At 54.7% G+C, this 23,773-nt stretch overlaps 1 protein-coding gene across 5 annotated transcripts in view; it reads right to left on the bottom strand.

Annotated features, from left to right (window-relative positions):
- ARID5A (AT-rich interaction domain 5A) overlaps nucleotides 1–23,473 on the bottom strand; it is a 29,086-nt gene extending 5,613 nt beyond the window's left edge. The window contains exons 1-7 of one of the 5 annotated variants that reach the window (XR_005067743.1): nucleotides 15,726–15,807; nucleotides 8,742–8,842; nucleotides 7,133–7,253; nucleotides 6,739–6,791; nucleotides 6,278–6,375; nucleotides 5,790–5,949; nucleotides 3,872–5,419 (exon numbers count right to left, since the gene is read on the bottom strand). Coding sequence is in view for 4 of the 5 variants with exons in the window: in XM_037055008.1 (XP_036910903.1) it covers nucleotides 4,184–5,419; nucleotides 5,790–5,949; nucleotides 6,278–6,375; nucleotides 6,739–6,791; nucleotides 7,133–7,253; nucleotides 8,742–8,842; nucleotides 15,726–15,729 (1,773 nt within the window). In the remaining variant the exon portion in view is untranslated. Of the gene's footprint in view, nucleotides 1–1,485; nucleotides 5,420–5,789; nucleotides 5,950–6,277; nucleotides 6,376–6,738; nucleotides 6,792–7,132; nucleotides 7,254–8,741; nucleotides 8,843–15,725; nucleotides 15,808–23,451 lie in introns of those variants that run through there. The other 4 variants (XM_037055008.1, XM_037055010.1, XM_037055009.1 and 1 more) reach the window with 4 other exon arrangements.
- Nucleotides 23,474–23,773: the final 300 nt, after the last annotated feature.

Below are 23,773 nucleotides of genomic sequence, written 5' to 3'. Positions count from 1 at the left end.
ATAATCAGTTTTCATTAGTGTTTGTGTGTTTTATGTGTGGCTCAAGAAAACTCTTCTTCCAGTGTGGCCCAGAGATGCCAAAATGTTGGATACCTCTGGACCTAAACCCATGGGGTAGCTGGGCTTGGGGCCTGTGCTCTGGCTTCCAGCCCCTTGATCTTTCTTCCGCAGCCTGCAGCTCCCTCCAGTGACATGGTGGGCAGATGAGGAATCTTGAGAACTCTAGACAGGAGCCACTGGGGAGGAGTGGAGGTGGGAGGCACCCACCCTTCTAAGACTCTACCCACGAGCCCCTTTCCTCCCTGTGGGTGGTGGCTGCCACTTGCAGTGGGCAGGTGATGTTGGCTTTGCAGGAGTGGCCAGGGACCCACGGGAGCTGGGAATATCCTCTGGAGACCAGGGGTGGGTTCAAGGGGCAGGTCACCCACCCCTTTCCAGACACTAGACCCTATCTGTGCCTCATTCTGGGTCACAGTGCAGAACCTGGAAGTGACCACACTCATTCCACAGATTTGTGGATGTGGCCCAGGGAGGGGCAGAAGCTTCTGGGATACCGCAGGACTCAGGTGGGATGGGAACCCCCACTCCCTCTTACTGTCCAGCCCACCACCTCCTGCCCCTGCTGGCTGGTAAACCAGGGGACACTGCAAGGGTGAGCTGGCAGTTACCCATGCATGTCTGCCCTGCCTTCCTGTCTAGAAGCACATTGATTTTTCCAGCAGTGACACCCTTGGAGTCATTTGCTTAGGGAACTGGCCGTGACCCATCCATGACAACAGAGAACAAGGCTGCACCCTAATGCCTGAGCAGCCTAGGACATGGGCTGAGTCCGTCAGGATTGGGGACAAGTGGGGTTGGGAGGACTGTAAAGGACCGCCAGGTACACCCTGGCCAAGGGGTAGCAGCTACCACTCAGCTCCAAGCAGTAGTTCCCACAAGGCCAGAAATTCTGGTTTTTAAAGAGAAGCCCAGTATCTAATTTTTTTTATGAGATCTTTAGATTTTTAAGTGCTGGCAATGTTACAAAAGCATTTTTTAAAAATCATATGGGTCAAACCAAACACATTTTCAGGCCACTGTCTACAGACTCCAGTCTTGAGCCTAAATCCTTTGTGAGCCATGGAAATCTCTCCCTTACCTGTGAGGGTCCCAGCTACCCCTTCCTCTCCCTCCCACTGCCAGCGGCAGCAGTGCCCACCAAGACGCCTCCCCTGCAGTCCCTCAGGGGGCTGGCAGCCACTCACTGCATCCAGAGCCTGTGGCTTCCACTCTGAAGATCATGGTCTGAGACGAGACCTCTGCCTCTATCATTGCTGCTGTCGACCACAGACCTTCAAGTCCCTTTTTTCCCAGTTCTTGCAAACGACTCTAATTTGTGCTGATCTCAAGGCTTCCCACATCCTGACCCCTTGGTCCTTGACCTCCTCTCCTCCACTGACATTCTGTCCCACCCACCCCCATGCACCCCCTGCCTAGGTCCCTCACTCCCTTTCCTCCTCACAGCCCCTCAGCCAGCTTCAACCCCATGGCCCACTATTGTCACTTTTGTACCACCTCAGTGTCCAGTCCCTCTCTTGCTTCCTGGACTCTCCCGGCACAGCTTCTACTCACATGAATTCAGCTCTCTCCCCACAATTTTGCACCAAGGTGGCAAGGAGACTGCCTCATTCATTGTTCGCCACCAGTCTCACCACAAATTGTGCCACTAAAGTCAAACTGGTGTTTCCCCCAAACCCAGGCCGCTGCCCAGTGCAGCCTGCTTCGTCTCTGCAGATCTTTAGTTCTCTATCACCCCTCCCCGTCAAACCTCCAACCTCTGGTTTTCACCTGCTGGAGGAGTTCACAACTGCCCCGCAGAGCCCACACACACTGCCTCTGTGTCGCTGTAAGTGGGCTCCTTGCCCCCAACCCTAGCATCCAGTCCCACCCAAAAGCTCAGGGCTCTTGTTAACCCAAGACCAGAACCCTTCTCTGCCCCCAGCTCACTCTGAGACCTGGCAGGCTCTATACATGCAGCCTCAGTTCCCTGTCAGCTCTGTTCCCCCTCACTCAGCTCAGCCCAGGTGCCTGAAGTTCCAGATCTCAGAATTGTTTTTCCATTTATAAATGAGGGCTGTCCTTTTCTGGGAACTGTGAGGAGAAAATTGTGCTGCCAGTACCGCAGAGCTGCAGGGCACACTGCACAGGTTTTCAAGGAAGCATGTCACAGTAAACCCTGGGTGTTTGCTGACACCCAAGCAAGGGCCATAGTGCTATGCCCAGGGGACCAGGTAGGAGCAGTTGCCCTAAAACGACAGGGGTAGTCCCAAGAGCAGACTCCAGAGGGCACCACCACCACAGCTCTGAGTGGCCTTTGCCTGAGTCCTGCCACCAGGTACACCTGGCCAGGGGAGGCTGCAGCACTTTTGCAGAGGAAGGGGACTCACACACTTCCAACCGAGGGGATTTGACCCAGCACCCTTCTTTGTCAACCACTGAAACTCTGGAGGCTTGGGGAGGTGGGCAGTACATGGGTGTGTGCAGGAGCTGGAGCACAGGGCTGGAGGCCACACAGCTACTCGGACTGGTGTTGGGCAGCTCCCAGGAGGAGGGGGATGGAGAATTAAACTTCCCCTCTTCAGAGGTTGCAACAGTAGTGACCATTGCCCCCTGACTTCCCCATCGCTGGCCCCAGCTTGGAGGGCAGCTGCCTCACCTGTGCCCATTTCAGCTCCTTGAGTTCAAGGCCGGACAGCATGGCCTTCAATCCCAGCAGCCCACCCCCTGATGCCAAACATCGTGGGTGCCCCCAGGTCTAGGTTCTGTCATACTCAGTGACGGGCTTGTGTTCCTGGCTTGAGCATGCTCACCTGTTAACTAAGGAGTGGTTATGCTAATTGTCTCTCCCATGGCCTGAGGTTGTAAGCACCCTAGAGGGCAGGGTGAGTCCCAGTGATGCTATCAAAGGCCACCCTCTGATAAACCTGAGGCCAGAAGTCAGATGCCTGCCACCGTGGTGCCCGACTGCCCAATAGTGGCCCTGCCTACCCAGGAACATGTATGCAGTTTGCAGATGGCTGCTAGCTCCTGAGGACAGGCAGCATTGAAAGGGGCCCTCCCTTGCTCCTTCCCACTGAGACAGGGGCTCCTGCTGCCCCACAGAGACCACAGGAAGTAGGGCCTTGGGCTGTAGGGCATGAGCGAGTCCCTGGAGCAAGCATTTCTGAAACTGGATATCCAAGCCAAGCTCCTGGCTCCTTTGCTCCCCTTTCCCCACAGATGCCTCTAGTGGGAACCCCCTGGCCCACCTGTGGGTGGCAGGCAAGTGGGGGTGGATGGGTGAGGGCTCAAGGAAAATCCAGCAGCAAGGCCTTGTGAGTCTGTGCCACCCCCAGGGAAGATGGGCTGGATCCTCAGCCCCCAAGACTAACAGCTACAGGGTGCATCACTCTGCCTGAGGCCTGTGGCTTAGATTCATGCTGGTCACCCCTCTGCTCTACCACTTACCTGCTGGGATAACCTGGGAAAGTCACTGCCCTCTCTGAGCCACAGGCCATAGATACAGTGAGGAAGGTAACGAGCAGTTATCCTGAGGACCCAATAGGGAGGCAGATCGAAGGCATGGGGTGAATGTCACAGCCTGCTTAAGTGGGAGCAGAAGTCTGTTTTGCTTTGGGTCCCACTCTCTGAGTGGGTGCTGGGAGGTACCTGTCCTTGGTTCCCCAGGTTGTCCCAATGGCAGCCCCACTCACAAACATGTCCCTGCCTCACCAGCCCTCAGGAAGATCACACCATGCATACCTCAGGGAAAGTGGGTTCACACTCGCATTTTATTGGATTTTCTGTGTGCTCTTTATCCATTTTATCCATTTTCTGTGGATTTTCTGGATACCTCAAGCTGCTGACTGGCTTCTCAGCCCCTCACCCCATTACTGGCCTCCACTCTGGGGGCCCCAGCCATGCACTGTCTCCTCCCAAGGCCTTCCTACAACTGGATCCCCAGCCCCCAGACTCAGGCTGCGACTGCAAGACAAACCCAGTTTTCCCACTGCCTCCCTCTGTGTCAGGCTGCCCTGCCAAGGGCCCATTCCTGTGTTGGGCACAGCCAAGCTCTCCTGCAGAATGGGCTTCCAGCCCAGAGCCCCCTAGCAGTACCCCCCATCTCGGGCTGTGTCAGACCCTCCACAGAATAGCAAACTCCGACCTATAGCTTGGTATTGAGGTGGAAAGAGAAGTGGGGTGCTGCATAGGTTGTGGCAGGCGGCATGTGCCATGCAGACGAGGCTGGGCAAAGTCTATGGCGAAGGGCACTGTTGAAGGATGGTGGGGGAAAGTGCATAAGGCCAGTGGCCATGGGTGGGGGTACTGTAGTGGCCAGGAAGTGAGCTGGGAAGGCTGGGATGACCAGGGGGCTGAAGGGGAGCGTAGCCTGGCCTTTTAAGGGGTCAGGAGTGCTGGTGAAGTTCAGTGGGCAGCGCAGCATGGTGCCCCTGTAGGCATCTGGGAGGGCAGGCCCCAGGGCTGGGCTCAGCAGGCAGGAGACAGCCAAGCCAGGCCCCGTAGACTTGACCCCACACTCCTTGGCATCCACCTCCTTGAGAAAGGGAGACACTGCCCGCAGTTTTTTGCCACCAGGGGCAAAGCCCTCTTCTTCCTGGCCACGCTTGCTGAGGCCTGGGCTGCCGGGGAAAGTGGGAAGGGGCATGGGGCTCTCAGCAGGAACCTTGGCCATGGGGGACACCCAGCAGGCTTTGGGCTTGGGATAGAGGCTGCCTTTTCTGGAGTCACCTTTGTGGAATGCAGAGGGACGGTTGATATCCCCACCCCATACCAGTGAGGGCTCTTTCACTGGCAGCCCCTCCTCTTTGCCAGGGGACCCCAAGAGCACCCCATCTCTGAGATGGGGAAAGAAGTCCCGGGGGTGCTGGCTGATGGGCTTCAGAACCTTGGTGGGATAGGCATGGAAACAGCCAGTGAAGACGGGGGCTGGTGGATGGGGGCCCTCCTGAGCCTCCTCCCTAAGGCTGCCACCAGAGGCCTGTGGTCCCTCCTGAGGGGCCAGCCGGTGCCTGTGGTTCTCAGGTGGCCCTCCTGGGCTCCGGGGACTCTCTGGGGGGTGAGCAGCTGGGGACACTTGGGGCTCCCCGTCAGGGCTGCCTGCCCCATGGCAGCAGCTCTCCTCCCGGCAGCGCAAGGCTTCTGCCCGGCTCACCTGAGCCAGGAGCTTCTTTTTGGCCAGTGGCGACATGATCCCATGGGTCCCTTTGCAGTAAAAGTTGGACAGGAGCCGCTTGTAGGCCTCAGGGCAGCCGCTGACACCCACGAAGGGTAGAGAGGACCCAAGAGCTGGGCCTGGCTGTTCAGTATCATCCTGGGGGTGCTCTTGGCTGAGGGGCCTCGCCAGATCCACCGTATCCATCTTGTTCTTTCTTGGCATCATCTAGAGTAAGGAAGGGCCAGGCCTCAGAGCTGTGCATCAGCCATGCACCCTGACTTGGGAACATAGTGACACAGGGCCCCAGGAGCGCCCAATAGCCTCTGCTAGCCTTCCCGGTGCCTTTGTAGGTTTTCGAAAGGAGTCCTGTCCTCTGAAGGGACACAGCCTGGTGTAAGGGCACAGGGCCTGGAGAACAGAGTCCAGACCGGAGTTCAGGTCCCACATGGGCCCTCAAATAGTGAACAACTGACACCAGCAGATGTGGGTGTTCTGGGTGGGGAGCTCTGTGACCATGCCACAGCGAGGGCAGGTGGGGGCAGGGGACAGGAAGGCCCAGGGTCAGCTGGTGGCCCTGGCTGGGCTTGGAGCTCACCTGGCCCACCAGTTTCTCCTCCTTGGCCTTCTTTGGCCTCTCAGTGGCCCCATCGTCCCCCCGAGGCTCCTTGGCCATTTTATATTGCTTCCTGGGCTTGGAGGGAGGCAGTGGCTTGTCATCCTCTCCCTTCAGGTGCCGCACATATGGAAGGACAAGCCTGAGGAGGGAGTTGCACGTCTACCATGAGGCCAGGACCAGCAGGCACATGCAGCCCTCCCACCTCCACCCCACTCCTCTTGCTCCTCCCCACAACATCCGCACACCTCTAGGCAGTGCCTGCAGCCAGGGCCACACTCTTTCTCATCCTGTCCGGGAGGCTGGCAGCCCCACGGCTCTGCCAGTGCTCTGGCTGCGGTGGGCGGCAGAGCACACGCCCCGCACGCTGCTGCTCATCCCGCCCCACCTCTGTACACAACTGCACCTCGTCCTGTACCCACGCCCCCAGGAGGGAGGGGCCCGGCTGCCCTGCACTGCCCCAGCCGCACCTCTCATAGTGGCGGCGCGTGCACGTGGCCGCACTGGTGCTGCCTGGGCTGCCCCCCAGCTCGTCATACACGTTCTTCCAGAGACGGCGGCCGGTCACCTGCAAGGGCACCACATGAGGCAGGGTGCCCACCAGCAGTGGGGCCAGGTTTGGCAGGGGCAGCTGGCCAGTACCTCACCCCCGACCCTTGGCCATTGGATTGTGGGCCCCAGCAGCTTTCTGAGCTCAGGGAAGGTAGAACAGATGGGAAGACAGGAAGACTTGCTCTGAGCAGCACAGTACCAGTAGGCAGGCGAGCCTGTCTCCCTCCCCTCTGCATGCAAGGAAAGCTGGGGAGGGACAGGGCCTGTCTGGAGGCATAGGCAGCTCTGCTGGGCTCCCACTCTTTCCAGGTCCCCTTTGGTACAGCTGGGATATGTGGGGAGAAGCAGCATGGTGAGGACTCAGAGGTGTCTTCCTTACCATCTCATAGGCCCCCAGCTTCTCCACCGCCTTGTAGATCTTCCACAGGTTAACTGGACAGGAGAGAGGGCAGGGCTACTGTCAGTCTCTGCCAGAGGAAAGGGCAGCCGGCAGCCCATTCCTATGGCCCTGTCAGGCAGCACAGAACCAGGGCCACTGCAAAGGACCACAGGCTGGGTGGGGCCTGTGCACTGGCAGCCCAATGGCCAGTAAGGAGGGAAATCCAGCCCTGCCCCTTGCCAGCCCAGTACCTGGGAGAGAGTGTCCTTTCTACATGCAACCACTGTGGGCTTGCAGTGTGGAGGTCACCCAGAGTGGAGGTGCCTGCCCCAATGCCCAGCTGGGTGAGGTCTCCTACTGGGCCCCCCTTCCCACCTGTACCCCAGACACGCACTCTGCTTGAAGCCAAGATGAGGCAGCCTCTCAATAGGCGTGTGTCGCTCCTTCATGAACTTGTAGAGGCTGACGAGGAAGGCCTGCTCCTCCTCTCGCTCCCCACCTGCCTCAGGGGAGTCCTGGGGAAAGAACAGGGGACACTGAGGTCAGCCCCAGTGGGTGGGTGGCCAGGGATAGGTGGAACCACTGGCTGTTGGGGAGGAATGAGGTGTGTGTCCCCCAACCCCAAGCTCCCACAGAAGGGAGCAGTCCCCGAGCACCCAGTCTATTCCTCTGGGCTGGAGCAATTGTCCTGGTGTCAGAAAGATGCTGTTATTGGCTAGTGGTGCCCAGGACCCTGGGTCAGGGTCCACAGAAGTCAGGCTCCAGAAGAGCAGCCTCCCACTTCCTCCAGGCCTCTCCCCAGGCACAGGTCACTTCTTTATGTTGCTTGAGCTTGGTTACATCTGCGTCTCAGGTCTTCTACCAGACTGTGAGCCTCTGGTGACAGGCTTGGTGTCTCCAGACCTCCAAACGGCCCATGTGGTCAAAGCTGGAGGAATGAAGGTGCTTTGTACTTTCTGGCACTGGGGGGCCACTCAGCTGGGCCTGTGCCCACCCAGCCTTGGCCGTGGTGGCCTTGCTCTCTGACCTGCCAGTCTGTGTGCTGACCTCAGGGAGGTGGAGCCTTGTCCCGAGCTCCTGGCGCACTTCTTTCTTTTAGTTTCTGCTCCCAGGGGTGCAGTTTCTGCTAATGCTGTTCATCTGGCTAGTAGCTCAGGGCAGAGGGGGATGGTTGGGCTGGGGCTGAGGGCTGAGGGAATAGACAGCTCCCAGGTCATGGTGAAAGTCCCTGAACACCTGAAGAACGTGACCATCCAGGCCTAGAACAGTGCGGGGCCATGCGCTCCCCAACATCCTATCAAGCGCCGTTTCAGTGTTTTTGACTTACCCAAGACCTCCAACAGCAAACACACGGGCTCACGTGTCACCCATGAAACTGTGATGTGCTGGAGACCAGGGCGCTGGGCTGGTGCCACACAGAAGGAAGGTACTCACTACTGCTTTTCACGTGAATTCAAGCTCCTGTTCCTCTTCTCTGAACTAGGTAGGCCATTAAGAACTGGGGCCACTTGTGACTACTTTTCTACATAAATTAGGATTTTAACTCCAGACTGTGCCACCAAAGCAAACGGCCAATGTGGGTGGGGACCGAGGCCGACACTGTGCAGTGTCACCCACAGCCGCTCCTCAGACTGAGCTTACTGACCCAAACAGCCTCATTGATCTCGCCAAGTGACTTGCATGCCCGTTATAAGTTTGGATGGATGTAAATGCAGTTTCACTCCATAGAATAGCGCTTGTATCTGTGTCATCTGATCAGCGTTCCAGGTAATCTTTGTTTGACAAGGGCTTCCACTATGGAAAAGAAGTCCGACAGCCCTGCTCTGGCACAGTGAGCCCTCCTGCCTGCCCAGCTCCCACACCCCTGATGCGGGGCCCAGGGCCACAGGCCGGGCCCCTCTCCTGGCTCTGTAGGATTGGGGGAGGGAACAGGTCTCCCTCCTGAGAGCTTGGGGGTCTCCAAGTTCACCTGGAAAGGACCCTGGGGGAATTGCCTAACTCACCTCCAGCTGGATTGGGCTCTGGCTCCTGCTCTGCTCACCATCAGGTTGAGGGGACACAGGTGGGTCTAAGGGGTCACCCCCCTCTGATTGTTTCCTTTTCCCTTTGACAGGAAGAAGAGGGAGAGAAGGAGAGAGAGAGGACACATGAGATGCAGGTAGGGAGAGACAGGTGGTGAGAAGAGGCTCCCTGGGGTGAGGTGCCGGGAACTGAATGGGCCAGGTAGGGGGAGAGTCCTCTCCTTCCCGTGCCCTTGAGGGTGGTCCTGTGAATGTGCATGTGAATGCCCACTGGTAGGCAGACCCTCTGCTCTCCTGTGTTCACACCCCAGCAGGCCTGCCCGTGGCACACCTGCCTCTTGTCCTCCCTCTGTTCCAGCAGGTCCCCACATCTCTGAAGGAAACCCTAAACCACCTGGGGGGCCAGTCAGAGGAGGCTAAGGCTGGGATCATGGCGCACAGGGAAGTCTGTCTCCAAAGTCCGCCCCACACTCAGGCAGGAAGTTTACATGGCAGCTCAGCTGAACTGGAAAAGCCACTAAGTCGGCCATGGCTGTGGGAACCACAGGGGTGTTTGGACTGTACATCCTCCAGAAAGGACCCAGAAAAGAGTAACTTCCTGTTTGGGACACATTGGACCTGTCCATGAACATCTTCAGTCCTCACCACCCCCTCCTCTCTCATCTGCAAGGGCCCTGGTGACCCTTCAGATCCCACCTGACAAGTCGCTTCCTCTGCATGACCCTTCCCAGCCCCGAGCCAGGCACAGCACTCCTGCTTTTGTCTGGTATCATCACTCCTCACCACCATCCTGATTGCCTGTCACTGTCAGCCAGTTAAGGTGAATGCAGGGAAGAGCCCAGGACCCCTCACTGTCAAAAACCCCTCCGTGAACACTGCCTCAGACCACACCAGCAGTAGGTCCAAGAGACCAGAAAGCCATGTCTTTTGACAACCCTTCCTTTCCCTTTTTCCTTTCCTTGTTTCTTTGTGTTAATTTAGTATGAACTGTTCTACAGTCCTGGTTCACTCCAGCTTGGGAAATCCTTACAGTTGGGGGCCTGTGAGGTTACCCCTCCATCCCAGACAGAAGAAGAATGTTCTTGAGAACAATGGGCCCATACCAACATGGCCCACAAGACCAGCAGCACCCAGAAGCACATGCTATTAAGCTTCAGCCACTGGATACTGTCGTCTACGGTAGCTGTTTGCAGATGTGCCGCTACACCTGCCATTATTCACGCTGCATGGGTCCCCAGCTCTGAGTCTCTGGCTCTATCGTTTAGTCCCAGAGGGGATTGCATTTTAAAGAGGGGAAAACTGAAGCCAGGAGGTTAAGTTCCTTTCCCCCTGGGGGCCCAAAACTCAGAACAAGGTCTGTCTGACCCCAGTCCAGTGACCTGGCCTTGCCAACACTGTGGCTGCTGTGGCTTGAGGAAGAGTCTCAATAAGCCTGGAAGAGAAACCAGTCCTGCCACTTGTCAGAGAGACAGCCATCCTCTCATGCTGGGTTCTGACCACCTCAGACAAGGCCGATCTCCAGAAATCACTGGTTGCTAACAGTGGCACCCAGACGATGCTTTTCCTTACAGGAACCTGTGCCTCAGTCTTCCCTTCTGTAAACCAGGAGAGAAAGTTCTGGAGCCCTCTGCTAACTGCCTGTGAGTTCCTGAAGTTTTCTGGGCCATGGAAGCATCTGCTACCACCAACTCTTCTCCTCCCCCTTCCTGCCCTCTCTGCCCTGTGATCACATCCTCTCCCTTCTTTCCTGCTGGCTCAGGTCCTCAGCATCAAAAGACTCTCTCCATCTATCTGTTCCTGTGACTTGTTGCTTCTCACTGGAGCCCTCCTGCAGATTGGCTGTGTGGCCCTGGCAAGCCACTGCGCTTCGGCCTCAGAGAAATAGGTGGTTGGAACAGGGCTCCTTAGAATCACCTGGGCAGAATTCTAAGTTAGTCTCCCCGCCCCAACCTGAGTTTGACTTAAGGTCCTGCTGGGGCCATGCATGTTGAAAGGTCCCCAGGGCATCCCAGAGGGCAGCCAGGTTGAGAGCCACTGGGCCAGAGGATCTCTAGTCCCTTCTGCTGGGGTTCCAGAGTTGGTGACCTCTGCCTGGACTGCACTCAGGAAAGATATCCTGGAGTCAGGCGCTCTGGTTACCTGGAAAAGAGGTCACCAACTGAGCTGTTTAACCCAGGCAGTGAAGGGGTTAGAGTACTTGTGAGAGTTACAAAGGGACAGACTCTCTTTACCTCTGTGTCCAGCTGAGTCCCCACATGAACTCAGCTTCCATTCTCTCCTGACCAGGGCCAGATGTTCTCTCTGTCCTGGCTGAGTCTTCCGGCCCCATTGCCACAGCCTTAGGTGATGGAGAGGAGTCCAGGGTGCCCTCAGACCTGGCCTGGCTGCCCGAATCCCCTCCTTCCCCAATCATTTAGAAATCAGGGTTCTAGAAAATCTGCATTCGAAAAAAGGTTCTGCCATGAAAAATAAGTTTGAACTCCCCTGCGATGGCTGATGGGTGAGCCCTCCCGCCTGCCCAGCTTCCGGTTCTCACCCTTCCCAATGCAGGGCCATCCCAGACTCCCAGCCACATCCAGCTACAAAGGCATGAAAAACTACCTGCCCTGAGTGACCACTGCTGACCACAGAGCCAACGTGTGACCGCCCTGCTCTGAGCAGAAAGCCTCAGATGCCCTATTGTAACAGAGGAGGCAGATTCAATCCCAGCAACTTCTGCTTTCCAAAGGAATGGGATTCAGACCCTGCTTTTCCATCCAGGAAGCAATAATGACAATAATGGTGATGAGCGTTTCATTGTTTACTTTGGATACATCTGGAATCTGTAAGGTATGAGATAAGGACCTAACCATATTCTTCTCCCCCCTGGTTAGGTGGTCCCAATATTGGATGAGTGACCCTCTCCCCCAATAATTTGAAATGCTACTTTCCCCAAGATCTGAAGGCTTCCAAGGAGGACATATGGGACAGATTTGGGCCTTCAGTCTTGTTCCATCCACTGTGGAATGCTGGGACCTGCGCACAGTGTTGTAATTTGTGCCGCTTTGTAAAACAACTTACTCTCCAAAAGGCATGTCCTCGTCATTACACTTCTGTTTAGAAAATGCATCTGAACCTTAGGAAAATGTTGTTACATTCCCTTCAAAAAAGGAAACCACTGGGTTTTTACTGAATTGTATTTAAGTCTAGAAATTACTTTGAGGAGAAGTAACACCTTTCTGTATTTCATCTCCCACTCCAGGACCAAAGATTCAGGTCTCCCTTCATGGTCCTCAAATGGTCCTTCTTAAGGCCCTGTCTCATTCCTTTTAGGCTTATTCCTTGTGAAGCGAGATAATAGTGTGAGAAAAGCCTTGATAATCAAGGGTGGGAGTTGGCTGCACAGGAATTGGCTCCACAGCCTCCTCGTTGCCCCAGTTCATAGTTGGGAAGAAGAAGACAAGGGAGGCTGGTGGCTGGGCCAGGTAAACCCTGGCCCTTGTGGCCCAGTCCCCTGCTGGGCAGTGAGTGTGTGTGGCAGTGGCTGGGCAGGGGACTCCTCAAGACCCTTCCTGTGTTAGGAATCTCTGATTTCTGTTTAACTTATAGCATGTGATGAAGTCAAGCTATGTCCCAGAACCTAAAACCACAGCTGCAAAGAAGTTAGTTTCAGCCCTAACTCCCAAAGAGGGTGCCCCCTGACATCTACTTGTCCTGCAGCCATTCCCTCCTCCCCTTTCCACACTTCCCACTCCACCAGCTCCAGTCAGTGCCCTGGCAGGCCTCGGACTGGGCGTTCTTGCACATGGCCTCACTGGGTATTCTCAGCAGTCCTGTGGATGTTATTACCCCATTGTTACAGACACAATACCTAAGATTAAGGAAGGCTCAGTGACTTGCCTGAGGTCACATAGCCTGAATGGCACAGGTGGAACCCAGAACCAGAGCAGCTGGCCCGACCCTGAGGCCCAGAGGTTTTTTTTTTTTTTAATAGGAGCAAGGAGACCCAAGCTCTGTGCTTGGGCTGCAACCTTGCCTACATTCCCCAAGCAGGTCAGCAGCCTTGTATCACATCGCTACTGTTAATGTGCTAACAAGAGTCTGCTGAAGTCAGATGAGGGGGCAGAGGAGAGATGGGAAGGGGGCTCTGACACCATATAGGTACCTCTTTATCAAGCCGGTCACTGCTTCTGTGCCTTGGTGTCACCACCTATAGTATAAGGTGTGCTAGACCCCATGGGCCCAAGGCGCTGTGCAGAACTAAGTGAGAAATGAAGCTTCCTCCACAAACCACAGTCAGTGTGAGCATTTGAGTGTGCATGTGAGTGTGAGAGTGTGCTGTGTGAGTGGATCAGTGTGTGAATGACTATTAGCGGGTAGTGTGTATATGTATGACCGAAACCGTGAGTATTGAATGAGTGTGCGTGTGTGTTAGTGTGTGCACATGCAGACCCCTCTGTGAGGTTTGAAGTCTGACTGTCCTGCTTGCCTGCCTTGTGTCCCACTGCCCAGAGCAGTGTGGGCAGGAGCAGTGCTCCATGAGCATCAGCCCTGCAGACCAGCGTGAGCCACTTGACCTTAGACACTTCTGATGCCCAGAATGGGGCCTGGGCTGTGACTAGTCAAAGCCACACAGCCAATCAGTAACTCGGTGCTGACCCAGCACCAGGCCACACCACCTCTCCCCTCCCCCTCCTCTCCTCTTGCCCCTCTACTCCAGCCCAGCCCAATTCACCCTTGGTGTGAGGGGAAGTGATATTTCCTTTCATGAAGTCACCTATGAGGAGCACTCTGTCAATTTTGACAATAATGGTAACAGCAGCCTCAACAACAACCAGCAGACGTGGCCCCACCCCCTTGCCCGAGGTGCTTGGCTTAAGTTTCTCTTAGCTTCAGCTGGAGCCCAAACAAAGGCGGCCTTTGAATCAGCCAGTCCACTCTGGCCAGGAGCCGGCTGCCTGGCAGAGTCCTGGTGTGGCACTGCTCCAGTGGGCTGTTTCTGGAGGGCTGCTCTCCAGCCAGACAGCTGGACATGGGACCCCAAGGGCTCGGGTACAGCTTCTGCCACAGCCTTGCCTCAGTGTCTCAGCTGGGCGTGGGGGGACAGGGTCTACCAGCTGCTGGGCTCGGGATGGCAACCTGGAGAGAGTATAGAAAGGTAGGGGCATGAGGCACCAAGTGTGAGACCGCCAACTCACAGGCCTCACTGGGACTCAGGTCCCTCTTAGAAGCTCTGGCTTGTCCTAAGAAACCCTATTCCAGGATGGGGCTGCATCCTCACAACCCAAGTCTGGTGACATTTGATAGTAACAGTAGCAGCTCCACCCTTGACCTGTTTCCCATGCCTCCAAGAACTATGTTACTCCTTCCCATTGCACCTGGAGAAACCAGATGCAGGGGCTTGTCGGAGACGGAGACGTGTCGAGCACTACAGGCACAGCCTGACCCCTTCGGGGGCACTCCTCTGCTTCTACGCCTTCCACTCCCCTTCCGGAGCCCCGAGGGTGGCTCTCCGGAGTACGCTCGCGGTGCAGGAACTAGAAGGGAGCCCTGGGCCATCCCAGCCAGTTTCCCACCGGGAGACAGAAGACTAGGAGAGGGAGGGTAAGGGTTCTCGGAAGCCTGCCCTCCCTCACGGTGGGACAGGGGTGGTCTCTGGACCTGTTTCTCAAACAGTAAAGAAAGGAAGGGCCGACTCTCTGAGGTCTTTCTACCTCTGCCACTCCAAGTTCCCAGAGTAGGCGGTTCCGGCGCTCGGATGGACTCTGGAACTCCACTTCGAGCCCACCCTCTAGCCGCCATCTCCCGTCCCCCACTGCCCTGCAGGCGCGGCAACCCCGACACCCCCAGTGGTGGTGCTCTGGTGGGACAAGAAATGCTGGCTCTTCTCCCTTCGGCCGGGAGACCCTCCTCGCTGGCTAACGACCCCACAAAGGGACGCTGGGGCAGCGGCTCCGGACCCGCAAGCCCTTGGGGGTCTGCAGGCGTGGGGAATATAGGTGGTGCCGGCGGACGCTGCGGAGGAACCCCATCCCTCCCGGCTGCCTTTCCCTCTGGAGACCCGAGGGGCAGGAAAGACAAGAGAGGACAGGAGAGCGGAGTGCGGCGACCCCTTGCTGCCGCCGGGCCAAGGAGGGTGGGCAGAAGACACGAGGGGAGACCCGGGATGAAAAGGGAAAAGGCGAGAGGAAAGAGAAAGGGTAGGCGAGAAGCTGTGAGCGCCGAGGCCCAGCGCGGCCCCGGCGGAAAGAGGAACCAGCGATTCTTCAAAGTGCGCGGAGCAAGTTCTTCAAAACCCGCGCAGCGTCACTTTCAGGAAACGGCGGGTGCGGTGGGGAGCGCGCCCCGAACTCGAGCTTCTTCCCATCCGTGCGGCGGGTTCTGAGAACGGAGGCACAGACTGGAGCAAGAGGGGGGAGGCCGGGGCCGACGGAGGCGGGGGCAGATAGGGATGAGGGGCGGATGGGGTGGGGGACAGAGAGGGAGAAACGGAGGGGGGCAACTGAGGGCGGGGACAAATGGGGGACCAGGAGCAGATAGAGGTGGGAGTAGATGGGGGCGGGGGGCAGGGAGAAGGTCGCGGACAGCTGTCACAACAAATTAGCTGAGGCCAGCTCGAGATTGAAACCACAGCAGGAAGTGGGATGACAGAGCGTGCAGGACTCGGTACATCTCAGTCAGGAGACGGCGAGAAGAGTTTCGAGATAAACGTCCGGGAAGCCCCTGGCCGCCAGAACTTTTTCTCTTTCCTTTTTCGAAGAGCGCGCGCCGACACCTGGCCTCTCTCCCGAGCGGGCGGAGGCGCTGGCACTTCGGGCCGGCTAAGTACCTGGGCCGGTTGGGTCCCCGCGCCTCGCAGTGCGCACCGGTCCCGCTCCGCCCCCCGAAGTGGCGCCCACGGCCGCGAGGACCCGGGAGACCCAGCGCCCCAGTCTCGCGTTTCCCCCGGGCCGCCAGCCCCTTCCCCGCCGGCCTTGAGCGGCTTACCCATAGCCCGCTGACGTTCCGTGGCGAGCCCAGCCCTCCGCAAGCTCCACTTTCTGACCCCGAGCTCCCAGCGCTCTGGCCGCCTAGCGGACCCGCCCTCGCCCCGCCCGCGCTCTTCTCGGGCTCTGCCCCGCCCCGCTGGTACAGCACTGCCCCCGCCCTATTCGGGCTACGATTGGTGAGTCCGAGTCTCTGCGAGGGGTAGGGTCGGCCCCCTGAGCCCGGGGGACTCCGGGAGTTGTAGTGTGCTCTCCCCTCCCTAGGCTCTAGGCTCCTGAAATAGGCTCCCCACCTTGTGGGCTGAAGCAGGACACCCAGGAATCACTGTTGCCTTCTTCTCTATAGAGGCCCGGCTATAGTCTTGGGAAAATCCTCCTTGCTTGCAGCAGGCCACTGGGGGTTGGGTGGCATGAGTAAAGTGCTTCTGACTTTGGCGCGAACTGGATGGTGGACGTTTCCCAACTCCCAGCTTAACATTGAAGTAGAGGTGGTTGGTGTTAGCTAAACAAGGACCCCAGCACAAACTATCAAGTTTTTGGCCAAAGTTCTCTGGGGTCCCAGAAATGCCTAGAATAGGAAGCCTGCCCTTGGTGGCCAATGACCACATATATCATGAAGACAGTGACGGTTACAAAGTAAACAGTGCAAAGAGGGGCACGGACCCTGCTGGGAGAGAGAAGGGTGAGGCTTAGGGTGGAGTGGGGGCTAGAGGAAATGCTGAGCCAGCTGAAGAGGGTTTCCACTGGAGTGAGGAGTAACTTGCCCAGCCATGTGCACATCACAAAAGAGGAAACATAGGCTGAGGTTTGAGAGCCCATGGATTGGCAGCATCACTCACAACAGACAAAAAATGGAAGCAACCCAGTGTCCCCTGATGGATGAATGGATAAAATGGAGTATATGCATGCAATATTATAGCATATTACTCAGTCTTAAAAAGTAAGGAAATTCTGACATATGCTACAACATGGATGAACCTCAAAGACATTATGCTGAATGAAATAAACCAGACACAAAGGACATATACTGTATGATCTAACCTATGTGAAATATTAGAGTCAAAATCACAGAGAAAAATAGTAGAATGGTGGTTGCCAGGGGTTGGGGGGGAGGGAAAAAGTGGAAAAGGGGAGGTGGTATTTAATAAGGATAAAGATTTAGTTTGGCCAGATGAAAAAGTTCTAGAGATGAATGGTGGTGATGGCTGCACCACAATGTGAATGTACTAATGTCACTGACCTGTACATTTAAAAATGGTTAAAATGGGCTCTGACTGGGTAGCTCGGCTGATTAAAGCATGGTCCTAATGCATCAACGTTGTAGGTTTGATCCTGGGCAGGGCACATGTAAGAACAAACCAATGAATGGGTCAATAAGTAGAATAACAAATCAATGCTACTCTTTCAAATTAATTTAAAAATGGTTAAAATGGTAAATTTTATGTTATATACTTTACCAGAATTTGGAAACAGAGCCTAAGGTCTCAGCACGTGTTTAGCTAGGACTTGAACCCTGTTCCTAACACATAGTAGGTACTCACAGTTTTTTTGTTAATTAGCTTTTTAATGTTTTTAAAGATTTTATTTATTTTTAGAGACAGGGGACAGGAAGGAGAAGGAGAAAGGGAGGGAGAGAAACGTTATTGTATGGCTGCCTCTCGCAAGGCCTCTACTGGGGACCAGGCCTGCAACCCAGGCACGTGCCCTGACCAGGAACTGAACCAGTGACTCTTTGGTTCTTGGGCCAGTGCTCAATACACTGAACCACACTAGCCAGGGCTGTTGATTGATTTTGTTACAACAGTCCTATGCAGTTCACATCATCATTGTCTTCATTTTATAGGGTAAAACTGAGGTTCTGAGAGATTAATTAGCTCAAGTAACACAGCTAGTCAAGGGTGGAGCCTGAACTAAACATGAGCTTTGGGGCTCCCAGACAGGTCTTCTTAACCATTCCCCTCAGCCATCTCTTGGCAGTGCTGTAACAGAATCAGGGACTATGGCCTGACGAGGGGAGCCTAAAGGGGAAGACCTGAGCTCTGGTGAAGAAGTAGGGACCACTGAGATGTCCAATTGGCAGCTGGAACTGAGCCCTGGAATCCAGGAGGAAGGCACAGACTGGAAATACAGACAAATGGTTAAGGAGTCCCCGTGCCCAGGCACCCACCAACCCTGTTTGCACCTATTTTTGCCCAGCCATCACCCTAAACAAACGGACCCTTGAAACCCTGCAAATTGGTCATCTTGAAACGTTGGCCTTACCCTCTCTGGCCCTGGGAGGAAGACCTCTCCAAGCTCAGCCCAGAGTGAATGACACTGTGTGTAGCCTCTCTTCTTTATCTCACAATGAGTTGGTTTGTAAGAGCCAGAGCCCGTAGATTTGGTAACAGACACACGGTTGATGGTATTTACTACTTGCCCCAAACAATCCATATAATGGTGATTGTAACAGTGCATCCCACTTCCCAGTTTACAAGCTATCCAGGACAGCTGAGACTGTGATGGCAGACAACATGATGCAATGCCATCAGGAAGTTCAAAAGACTTCTAGTCTCACCTTCATTCATCCTATAAGAATCGAGTGCCTAAATTTGGGAGGGCGACCTAGTTGCTGCCCTCAGGGTCAGAGTTTAGGCTAACCCCTCCCTCCTGAATTAGATATGCCCTGATGAGGAACTCACTGCCTTACAAAGCAGCAGCTTATCCCTCTCGGGACAGAGTTATTTCGCCAACCAGACAGCTGAGCACACTCTTACAGACAGTAGCTGTTGTGCAAAGCCTCAGCGAGTCAACACCTGCCTGTGCCAACCTGGGAACAATATGATGTAAATTTAATTGCCTCCTGAGGAAACTTTGCAATAGAATGTAATTTACAATGGCCAATAAGTCTTGATTAGGAACGACATCATCTTCCTTCGCTTCCCTAAGAGCATAAACACCTCTACTGCTTGAGTCACTATCTAACACACCTCCACCTCCTGCCCGCAGCCTGCCTCCAGCCTCTGGGCCCCAGCTTAAAGCAGCCTGAGAATAGTTGCCTTGCCCTTAAGGTTGGGGTCTCTCCGTGTGTGTCAATTTTTTTTAAAAGCTTTTTAAAAGATGCCACTAATAAACACACTCTTCCTGTCAAAATGTTAAATAAATCAGTGCTCTCTGACACCACTCCAAATACAGTCCCCTCCCCCCGCCCGCCCCAAACACAAGGACTATTATCAGATTGGATGAAATCTTCCAGAACTTTTTCTATGTATTTTTTTATCAACATACATAACCATGGTGTAAAAAATATGTAACTTTGTTTTGTGAGTATTTTAAAATAAATGATGCAATTCTAATTGTTCCATTCTGCAACTTGCTTTTCTGCCCAACAGTACATTTTGGAGATTCCTCCACATCAGAACACAGATCTGCTTCTCATGGGAGACAGGCTGCATTACTTGGCTCGGAGCTACCATAACATCTCTGTTTAATTCCCTGTAGATAGTGCTTAACCTTTTTACAATTACTTGAATCCTTTGAGAACATTCTGGACCTCCTTAGAATACTCTCAGGGCTCAGAGCTCACAAAGTATTCCCAGAGGCTGAGCTAAAAACTGCCTTCTCCTAACTCCTACTTCCAAGTCATAGAACCCCTTGCTGGCTCAGTTCTAAGAAGAAAATCTGGTTCTGGGCATGGTTCTTTTCCTGGAGCTCCCAGAGCTGGAGGAACCATTCAAAGTCTTCTTTCCACCTGGCCTTATTTTAGAGAGGAGGCCATCAGGCCCAGAGATGGTAACCAAGTTGCCTGAGGTCACACAGCGAATCATTCTTGCGCTTTCTTCTGGGACCCAGTACACTCAGGAAACAACACACGTTTTCTATCCTGCCAGTTTTCTGCCCTGGGAAAGTCTGTTCCCAGGCTCAGCTGTTGCAAAGGCCCCCAGGGCTTTGTTTTCAAAGGAAAAATGAAGCGGGAAGTATTTTTAACCGCTGGCCGCCTTGCTCCTGCCTTGCTCCCTCACGATAGCTGTCCAGGAAAGGCTGGCTTCACAGTGGCATTAGCAACTCATGGAAAACAACAAACGCCCAAAATAGAGATTGCCAGCTCAGGAATGGAAAAAATTGGCTCATGGCTTCAAATGCCTCTTTTAGAAAAAGCCAAGAATAGCTTTCGGCCTTTGGGGAACTGCTGGGGGTGAGAGAGTGGGGAGGCGTGGTGTTAGGGTAGGGATCCAGCCCAGATTGTCAAGGGCCCAACTCCCTGCCTAAAGAGCTTTGGCCCTGTTCCCCCATGCAACATGAAAACTCACTTCCCCCGCTTTGTCCACACTGGGCACAAAGCCACACCTGTATGTCTCTTCCCTATGCCCTCCAGCCCCCTCAGCCCTGCCCTTCAGCTGAATCAGTAACAACTTCCTTTCATGAGTTGGATGGAGGCTGGGAGCATCCTCCGCTTCCACAAAGGTCCCAGCAGGCTGAAAACCAAGATTCTGCACTTCCTGAGCCCAAATGGTGACAGTCCAATTCCTTTGTGTGTGTGTGGTTTTTTTTTTGGGGGGGGGGTGGGAAATGAGAGAAAATTTGGGTTTTTATCATCCCCACTCGTACAGACCAGCTGTGCAGTCTTGGGCAGTCACTTGACTTCTTGGAGCCTCAGGTCCCTCATCTGGAAAACCAGGGTTATGCTTTATTTATTCATTCATCCACTATCTGTTGTGGTCCTACTATGTGCCAGGCCTCTGCTAGACTCTGGGGACATAGCCATGATCAGACAAAGATCCAGAAGGTGATCCTTGCCAACCTCACAGGCTGCAGAAAATCAGCCATTCCTTTTTCAGACCGTTACTGCGCCAGGGCCTGGAGCTGGGAAGGGTGCAGATGCCTCGCCCAGTGTTTCCTCTGTCAGGTACTGCACCAATCATCTTACAGGGTTACTCAGGTGACACTGAGGTTAGTGTCCCCTCAGCCCTATGGACACTATGGTATCAACCCCCATGTTCCAGTTGAGGACTCTGAGGAGCCGAGAGTCAGTGTTGGACAGTTTTGCAGGCTCACCCACGAACAGGAGTAAGGAAAGGCTGCCTGCCTGCTGTGCCGATTTAATTCCTGGAGACCCTGGTAACTAAAGTCTGGTCTGTGTGTCACTTTGCGACGCATCATGGTAATTCTGGACTGAAGGTCAGTACAAATGCCCTGGACAAAATCTTTTTAAAAATTTAAGGTTCGTGTAGCACTTTCTCTTAAACTCTTAGCTGACTCTTCAACCCTGTCTTCTATGATTGTCTCCCATTACAGATGAGTACGCATATAGACCTAAGTGGCTTGCAACTTTGGCTGAAAGGTCCGCAATCACATCAGGTTCCCAGGACTCCGTCCCAAACTCGCACCCGTGGAGACGCGCTGGACTGGGTGGGAGTGGAGCTGGGGAGAACTACGTCTCCCAGAACGCCGTGCGCTGCGCGCGGGGCGTGCGGGCGGGGCCGCTGGCGGCACCAGGCTGTCATTTCTTGGTATTCAAAAGAAAAAAGAGAAAGAATCGAAGCCTTGAGCGTCACATCTAGGAATAGTCTCGGAGCCAGGCCAAGTCATTATAGACGATGAGTAATCCGGTTAAGTCATTTCTCTAAACACTATTCCCCGTAAGAAAATTAAAATATCAGCTTACATCAGAGGGGCAGAGGCGGCTCTGGCTAGAGCACAGCCAGGAGGGGCGCAATGCCAGGGCCCTGTCAGCTGGGCGTGGGCTCTGGCAGTGTCCGCAGCCAAGCCCCAGTTCACCTCGTTGTTAAGGGTGGCTTTCTCCGTCCATCATGGGGGCAGTCCTGAAATGAGAATGAGGGGGAGGGTACTATGCCAGAGGGGACCAGAGGCCCCCTTTCTTCAGTCTTCCTTCTTTCTCCGGGACTCCAAAGTTCGTGTCTTGACAGCTGCAGTCCTGCTGTCAGAGTGCTGGGTACCCACCTGGGGTCACTTAAGAGAGGAGGCGGGGGATCCAAACTTCCTGAGAAGTGCCAACTTCCCTCTAGACTTGCAGGAAAGTTCCTGACACGAGATGACCACCAGCACAGCTTTTAAAGTCCTGAGGGCAGGATTATGGCGGACTGGGGAGGTCAAGCCGAACTAGAAGCAGCTCTTAAGCCCGCTCTAGGGCCAACAATGAGTCGGGTGCCAGCTGTGAGCCAGACACGCATATTGTCTCATCCTCAGTGGCCCTAACCTGGATCCTAGTCAGATAAGGCTTCTGGGGCTCAGACACATCTCACTGGCTTCCCATGCTAGTCCCCAAGGCAGCACAGAATAACTCAAGCTTACACTTGCTGGACCCTTGAGGCAGACCAGGCCCAGCTCTAAGCTTCTTATGCACGTTCATTCTTGCAATGACCTAGGCACTTTTTGAATTCCCCTTTCACCAAAGGACAGAGGGAGTCACAGAGAGGCTCGCAACTTCCCAGGAGGCTGTGCTTTCTGTCAGCCGGTCTGCTGGAGCAGGACCCTCCCAGGCTCTGCAGGCAGGCCGACTGCTTTCCAGTCCAGGCACCCTAACTTGCAAGTGACTGTGAATGAGTTACTAACCATCTTTAATGCTCAGTTTCCCTCGTGCAAAATAGGGTTAGCAATAGCTACTTTACAAGATTACTGTAAGGGTTAGAAATAACATAGGCCTTCAAACAGTCATTCTGTTGTGTCCGTGATACTATGTGAAAACAGCCTCTGACTGAGCAGATTCTGCATGCTTCTGAGCCTGTGGAAGAAATAAGAAGTAGATATTAAAAACTCACCATGGACCTAGCCATCTCTTAGCATATTGCATATTTTCTCTAGCAGGGGACTGAACCTTGGCCACACCATTGGCCGCTCTGCAGGACCCTCTCCTGTGTGTATCGCAGGGAGTTGCCCCCAGGGCCTGGCCCTAATGACTTGGGCTGGGCCCTGAGATTCCCTTCCCAGCAGGTTTTCCAGGTTTTCGGGCTGTAGCTTAAAGGTCCCAAAGGCCCTGGTGGGGTCCTAAATTCTGGCCAGGATACCAGGATGCTGGGAGAGTCTGTGGACAAGTGATTCATCTCTAACCCAAGTAGGCTCCATTAGCCCCTGCAATACTGGAAGCCAGGAATTGGGGTGGGGGGCAGTTCTGATCTAGTTCCTGCTTCCTTAATGCACTCATGGGACTTTGCTGATATCAGAACTGAAGCTTCCTGGCTTGGAGTTATTTGGGGCCCATTGGCTCCAAGAACTCACGTTTCCTTAGGAGTTTCAGGCTCTCTCTGAACCTCTACTCACTCTCAATCCCATACCTATAGTACAGGTCTCTGCCCTCACAGTCTTGGCATTATCCACCCTGTGACTGCCATGGGTGCAGGGCCTCCCTCCCTTCCTGACATCCCAACAGGGTTTGTTTAAAACAGCACTTGACAGAGAGAGCCCAAGAAGAACCCAGATCTAAACAGTCCTGTCTACAGCCCAGGCCCTGCTTCCAAGAGCTCATAGCCCCCCCCCGCCCAGCTGCTGGACATCCTCTCTGCCCCTGCCTGCCGGACATTGTGTGCAAACCTATGGACACACACCTGTGTGTTTCACACACATCCTGCATGCACAGGGGCCCACAGCTCAAACAGAGGAACACACACAGGTACACACTCCACTAGAACTCCTTGGAGAGTCTACAACCCTGAGGCTTCCTTCTCCACATCTGGGAAGGCACCACCTTGGGCTCCCTTAGACACCCTGAAGGGGACAGATGTTGTCCAGGCCCCCTCCTTCTCCTCAGCTGCCCACCTGTGCCCTGGTGTCTTCAGGCATAGAGCTAGCCTACTCCATTACAACTACCTTCCCTCCCTACCTTGGCCTGCTCAGGCCCTTCCAGACCTGCCTACCTGGTACTGGCCATAGCTGAAAGCAGAGGGCTGCACTGAGGTGCTTCGCTGGATGCTGGGCCTAGACTAAGAACAGCTTTTGGGCATGGCTGGGGCTTGGCGCCCACCCCTCCCTGACAAATCTGGCAATACAGGCACACCGTGAGGACTGTCCTCGAAATGTCCCAGGCTCAGTTCCTGACACCAAGTGCTTGCATGT

Source organism: Sturnira hondurensis, unplaced genomic scaffold, assembly GCF_014824575.4.
Source record: "Sturnira hondurensis isolate 20B ecotype Veracruz unplaced genomic scaffold, ASM1482457v3 Scaffold0008480, whole genome shotgun sequence".
In the NCBI taxonomy this organism is placed as follows: Eukaryota; Metazoa; Chordata; class Mammalia; order Chiroptera; family Phyllostomidae; genus Sturnira; species Sturnira hondurensis.
This window is presented reverse-complemented; position numbering and strand designations above follow the sequence as displayed.